The 6994-nt window shown below is 40.2% G+C and overlaps 1 protein-coding gene across 2 annotated transcripts in view; it reads left to right on the plus strand.

The window, feature by feature from the left end:
- The window catches only part of BAG3 (BAG cochaperone 3), a 30281-nt gene extending 25640 nt beyond the window's left edge, over nucleotides 1-4641 (plus strand). Inside the window, exons 4-5 of one of the 2 annotated variants that reach the window (XM_072624019.1) lie at nucleotides 3220-3289; nucleotides 3542-4641. In XM_072624019.1, coding sequence (XP_072480120.1) covers nucleotides 3220-3289; nucleotides 3542-4056 — 585 coding nt within the window. In that variant the 3' untranslated portion in view covers nucleotides 4057-4641. Of the gene's footprint in view, nucleotides 1-3219 lie in introns of both variants that reach the window. The other variant, XM_072624009.1, reaches the window with a different exon arrangement.
- Nucleotides 4642-6994: the final 2353 nt, after the last annotated feature.

Consider the following 6994-nt stretch of genomic DNA (forward strand, 5'->3'; position numbering starts at 1 on the left):
TGCCACTCACTTTTTTTTAATGTTATTGGGATATTGGGGGGAGAGAATTTGATAAATCACTTCCAAGTCCTCCCACCTCAAAGTAACAATCCCCCCCCCCAACAACATAAACATTCAGTCTGTCCCTCTTCCTAAAATTTAGAGAAGTGCTAAGCAACTTCTGGAGTACCTGCAAGAATTGATTCCTCTGCCCTATCCATTAATTTAATCACTTTTTCATCTATCCTAAGATGCCCAGCTATTTTTCTGTGGCAAGTCATTCCCCACATTCGGCTTTAGTTCTAATATGTAAAATGGGAGGGGAGGTTGGATTAGAATCATTGAATGATCCTTGAAGTCTCTCACTCACTCCTATATTTTTTTTTCCTGCTTGTTTAGTTAAGCTTTTGGTGATAATTTGCACAGGGACCTAAGATTAAGCTGCCAAGAGACAGGGCTCCCCTGAGTGATGTTAAGGAATAAGGTAGATTTGGTTAAGATTGATGCCTTGTCATTGCCTTTATGTGAAAGATTATATTGTCTATAAAATAGCATTTCTTACTGAGAACTGAAGCAGCTAGGGAGCTTAGTGGATACCACAATGGACTTGAAAGTAGGAAGGGTTTGAATCCTGCTCTAACTAGCTGTGTGACCCTGCACAAGTTATAGAACTACTCTTAGCCTTAGTTTTTTCATCTTTACTATAGGAATAAGAGATAGTACAGAGTTGTTGTAGCAAATAAAATTAAGGTATGTAAAGTCTTTTGCAAATCTTAAAGTGCCATGTAAATATTAGGTAGTAATCCTGTTATTATCTAATGTGAGTTGAGTGCCACTTTGGAACTGCCATCACACTAGCTGTAGATCTTCCATGCATTCCTGCTAACCCAGAAGTCCTTGAAGTTACCTCTTGTGCCTCTTACATAAATGATATGTCCTGGTTTGCTCAAAACAGCTGTGCTACTCAAAAAAAACATGGCGGTCTGTAGAATGGTGATAATTTCCTTCTACATGCCTTGGGTTAGCAGATGACAATGTTATTTATAGAAAAATAATATTTTGCATATTTTCCTTTTAAAAACTTAGAAAGGCTTTTTTTTCTCCTTGGTCTTTGAAGTCTCAATGTAAGAATATTTTGCCATCATCATATAGGTTTGAGGGACATTTTGACATAGGGGCCATCTGAAGCACTTGCATTCAGTCTCCCCTTCCATGGAGCTAACTGCTAAAACCATGCTGTTTTCTGTGGAATATTACTGTTTCTTAGCAATAGCTCACATTTATGGAGTATTTTAAGGGTTTGCAAAATTCCTTTCTATAGATTATCTCATATGATCTTCCCAACAACCCTCTGAAGTGTGGTGGCTGCTATTATCTACATCTTACTGGAGGCAGACAGAGTTTAAGTGAATTGCCCAGGGTCACCTAGCTAATAAGCATCTGAGATGGATTTAAAACCCAGGTCTTCCTGACTCCAAACTCAGCAGTCTATCCACTGTCTCCTTCTCTTTGCTTATGTATTGTAAGGAAAGGAAATAGACACTTCATTCTAAACCTCTTACTGACTGCACCTCCCTCTATCAACCAACAAGTAATTTTTTGAGCATGTCCTAGGTTACCAGTTCTGTACAAGTCAAAGGCGTGCTCCTTTTCTCTGCTCTCATGTGCTTACCTGACAATACTGTTTGTGTAGACCAAGCTTATCCACAGCAACTAGAGAACAGTGAGATGGGGATGACATATGCTTTCTTCAGAGCAGGGAGAGATCAGTGCAGCTTGGGAACACAGCTGGAGGAGGCTTCTATGCAAACCTGGCTTAGCTCCACTGGATTGCATTCTTGGCTTTACAGCTGGAAGAAGGGGTCTTGGAGATGATCTGTTCTAACCCATTACTTTACAAACGAGCACATTGAGGTCTAGAGGGCTTATCTCTGTGTTAGCATATATGTAAATAGATGGAGTCAGAACATCATTTCATCTCTGTTTCATGCATAGATGATATAAGAAGCAATGGGGCTGGTATGGTGGCTCCCATTAAACTTTTATCTTCCTACATGTACTCAGAAGGTCAGTGCAGACACACTGAATAACAAACATAGTAATAGCTAAGATTTATAAAGAGTGCTTTACATATAGTCTGTTATCTCATTTGATCCACACAACAAAACAAGGTAGTTGTTATTTTATAAGGTAGTTGTTATTATTATCCCCATTTTACATTGAATTGAATATGGGAGAGGTTTAGTGGCTTGCCTAAGACCACACAGCTAGCAAATGACTGAGAGCAATTTTGAACTCAGGACTTCCTGACTCCAGGTCCAGTGGAGCCACTATGCACTATGCCACCTAACTGGCTAGAGTTGTTTATATTTGTCTTTGGTCCAACTGTCTGGAAGCACAGTCCTCCTTCCCTCTCCTCTACCCTTTTTTGAAGTACAGTTCTTAAAAGATTAAATATCCTTGTCATTTTATTTCTTTTCTCATCCTAGGTAAATATTTGGCATTTATTCATAGAATCATGGTTTTAGAACTGAAAGCCACCTTAGAGGCCATCAAATTCCAACCCTCTCATTTTACATATGAGGCGATCAAGGCAGAATTGGAATTCAGACCTTTCCAGTTCTACGCCTTACATTTTACTGTGCTACTTATCTGTCTGTAATCAGAATTTGTTTTCTTGTCTCTGCCACAGTTGTCTTGAAACATGGTTCTTACTCTTCCCCCAATCCCCACCCCTTTTCTCCAAAGCTTGATTCTTAAAGGCTTAAATATCCTGATCATCCTTTCAAAAAATAACAAAAAATAAAGTGCCCTAGGCAGAAACAGCCCCTGAGTAGTCAGAAGTGATAAAAAAGGAACAGAACCTTTCAGAAATGTAATCTTAGAAGGAAACATTCTGACCAGAAACTTATATATACTAAAAGGAAAGATTGGTAATTACTATTGAGCTGAATCAGTGCAGTCTAAAGAGACAAAAAGTCTCACCCTTCCCTTCACTTCTTCCCCCCCCCAAAAAAATCCTCCCTACCTGTGACTGGCGCTCTACATTGATCTAATTAACTTGATAGATGTCATTCATAATCTCTACTTTACTTTGAGTTATGTAGCCCAAGCCTGTCCTTAAAATATGTTTTCTAGTATTTTCAGTTTTGAAAATATCCGTGTATCTACATCTCCTGAAAATTGTCATTCTGAGTTAACTTAATCTCCAGTTTTTAAAACTATATTTGTCTTCTCCAGGCTTCTTCTCAGCAGCCAGGGGTGCGCCAAGAGTCATCTCCGGTGCCCAAACCTGAAAACAAGCCAGAAAGTAAGTCAAGCCCTTCTGGACCAGATCTCTCTTCAGGCTACATCCCAATTCAAGTTATTCACAAAGAGGTTGATTCTAAACCAGTTTCCCAGAAGCCTCCACCTCCTTCTGAGAAGGTTGAAGTGAAGGTCCCTTCTGCTCCAGTTCCCAGCCCCCCTCCCATTCCCTGCCCTCCTCCTGCCCCTAGCTCTTCCAAGAATGTAGATGCAGAAGAGAAGCCAACCTCCCCCATTCCTTCTTCTTCTGAACTAGTACCACAGAAGCCAGCCGATATAGAAGCAGACCTCAAACATCCTGGTGTGATGAAAGTGGAAGCAATTCTGGAGAAGGTCCAAGGGCTTGAGCAGGCTGTGAATTCATTTGAAGGAAAGAAGACAGACAAAAAATATTTGATGATTGAAGAGTATTTGACCAAAGAGCTTCTGGCCTTGGATTCAGTGGACCCTGAAGGACGTGCTGATGTGCGTCAGGCCAGGAGGGATGGTGTAAGAAAGGTCCAGCAGATTTTGGAAAAACTTGAACAGAAAGCTGAAGATGTCCCAGGTCAAGTTCAAGTTTATGAACTCCAGCTGAGCTCCCCAGAAAATGTTAAGCCTCTGCAGGAAACTGTGGGAGTTGATACCGAAGCAGCAGACAAAAGTAAGAAAAGCACAAAGAATGAACGTGTCGGAAGGGAATCCAAAACAGAGGTACAGCTGCCCCAAAGCAGAGATGTAGCAGATGGCAGTACAAGCTCAAACACAGTGCGTCCTCCACCAGAACCGTAGCCACCTACCTGTTCTAAATAAAAAACTAACTTGGACTTGGGAACTTGACCCTGTGTGCTTAAAGAAATTTTCAGTTGCATGCATTTCAGGAATTTTGCAGCCACTGGTTTATAATAAACGTAGCAGCTTTGGGGGGGCACAATAACAGCTTGGGCCAGGGTAGAAGTAGTAGGGAGAAGCACGGGTGGAACCTAAACACCGAAAGGGCTAGAATGAAAATGACGCTTTTCTTCTGTATTCTTGTATAAATAAAGAAGCTGCTTGTTGTTTCAAAAGGTTAGTCCTCATACTTGAGTCATTCTGGTGCCCTCTGTGTACAAGGGCATGCTATGTTAATCTGTGTGTGTATTACCTTCCCACATTGCTTCTTTGGCTAAAGGGAGCTAGGGGAAGAAATCAGTGTACCACCACTCAAGAATAACCAACTTTAACTTTCAACAAGATGATTTTTTCTTCTTTTCACCATTGGATACTTTAAGTCATGACAGCAGAAAGTGTATAAGAAACCATAGTGTTATTTATATGTGTGGACAACTTTCAATGCTCAATTTTAAGAATGGAAAATAAACCAAGAATAATACAACATCCAGACATGCTCATTGTGGTTTCTGAAGCCCTAATGACTGATTCATATCTGAAATAAGTCCTATTTACAAGTCTGTCTGGGATTGAGGTGCATCTTTATATTGGCCCTCTGACATTGACCCATCACAACTGAAAGAACTGGAAAATAAAGTGACGTGCCAGCACCCCTTTTGGACACTACCAGACAGATTCATTTGCGAACTTAGGGGAGGTGTTCTCAGGTACCTCAGACTTCAAGGCATACTAAGTGCAAGGGTGGGGTAAAGCAATTCAAAAATGCATTCTCAGGCCATTCCAGAGAGTCTGGGCAAGACTTTCAGGAGGCCAGACTTTAAGAGTTTAGGGATTCATTCTCTGAGACATCATGGAGGAGAGTCCCTTTGAGCCACAATATTAGTCTGGGATTTCATTGATTCACCCCAAAGGTAGGCTCCTTAGAACCAATCCTGTTTCTAAAGATAGGGTTTGGATGTACCCAGAACCTTGGGTTCCTTAGATTCTAGGTGTTGCCTTCACAAAAAAAGTGAAGGTTTTCACTTCTCTATTTATCAAAAAACAAATCTACAAGAGATTCCATCACAGTAAGGAGGCCATGAAGTAAGCCAATCACATGAAGTAAGCCAATAACTTTGAACCATATGTTCCCCATATATTTTCATTTTCTTCTCTTTGTGCTTATTAAATGCCTTCACTCTTTTCTCCTTTAAAATTATCTGCTATTAAACTCTGAAAGGGTAGGGGTATGAGCAGCAGGAAGGGGAGCAGAGGATTTGAGGTTAACTAGTTTATTAACAGATTTTTAAAGTTGTAACATCATAGAGCTGGAAGGCATCATCTAGGACGCTTAACCTTCTAAGGTCATTTCCAGCTCTAATTCTATGCTCCTATGATCCGGCATCTTATACGTAAGGAATCTGATGGCCCAGCAAGGCAAAGTAACTTTAAGACCATACAGAGAATCGCTGGTAGAGCCCACACTAGAATACAGATAATATGTTTGACTCCCCAGTGTAGTAGTACTTTTTGTACCGTGACATGGTTCAATGTTATATGTGTTGTGGGATGCTTTGTGTGTTAAATATACATAAAGGGAAAATAGCAAAGTACAAGAAAATGCTAAGTGAATCATGTTCAGAATCATGTTAAATGCATTTAAGCAGTCCCCCAAAATCACTGTTTGTAGAGTATTTGTGTGTGTGTATTCACATATATTCTGATTTATATTGGTATTTTTTTTCCTTCTGAATGTTCTGACTTACTTTAGAATAGCAAACTAGTAGAGAAGGGAGCCTTAAGCCTATCCAAAGTCTTGGCTAGCGAATGAACATAGCTACAGAGAATATCTGGCCATGGTACAGACTTTTACTATAAACAAAATAAGTGTTCAAGCTGAAAGTGAGATTTTTGGTACAAGCACTTGTTAACCCATAAAGGCTGTTTTACCCCACAGCTTGTGCTGTGAGCATCATTGTTGACTCTGGTTTAATATTGGAATCAGTGATGCACAATCCTGTGTCACCAGTTTGCTACTCTTAGCTTTGTGAACAATGCTGAAATCATTCTGATGTTGATCTGCCAACATAATTCTGGTATGAACTCATCTGGGTACCACGTTCTGGCTGTGGGATTGCATTTCTGCTTAAAAGCACATTGCCACTGTTGATAAAAAAGAGGAATACATCCTTCACACACGAGAAACTGAATATTACTTGTAATAAACAAAATCACTAGGAAATTTGCCCAAAGCAAAGAATGTGTCTGTTCCTCTTTGCATCTTCGGACTACCGTTAGGTGAGTTAGGTTCAGATTTGGCATCTGCTGGTGGTGCCTGGGTTGTAGATGGGGCAGTGGTGGTGACAAGTCACTGCTTTTCACATACCCTACACGGCAACCAGAATAAACTACTTGCTGTGCGCTGAATATATCCTTCACTTTACTATGTCTTCGCCCATTATGCCATTTCTTATTCTTGGAATGACCCTGCTGTTGTCTCAGGCTATTGAAAATCTTACCCTTCTTTCATGTCTCAGATCATCCCACCTCTTCTATGAAGTGATGTTTCTTGGTCAGAAATTAATCCTCTCCTTTAAAATCTCAAATAATTTTCTCTGTATCTGCTAAGCACTTTCTCATTCTACTTTGTATTTTATTTGTGATCATATCTTGTTTTCTCCTCACCCCCAAATACTTCATGAAATTGAACTAGCAAGCAGCCCCACAACTGCAAAGTTTCCACTTGCTAGGGTGGAGGGACTTCCTTTCTGCCTAGGAGACAGATGGACAGTGGTAGCAAAAGAACTCATTGAGAATTGGAATTCTCATTTCCACCTTTATCAGGATCTCTGATTTCTGA

This window comes from Notamacropus eugenii, chromosome 1 (assembly GCF_028372415.1).
Source record: "Notamacropus eugenii isolate mMacEug1 chromosome 1, mMacEug1.pri_v2, whole genome shotgun sequence".
Taxonomy (NCBI): Eukaryota; Metazoa; Chordata; class Mammalia; order Diprotodontia; family Macropodidae; genus Notamacropus; species Notamacropus eugenii.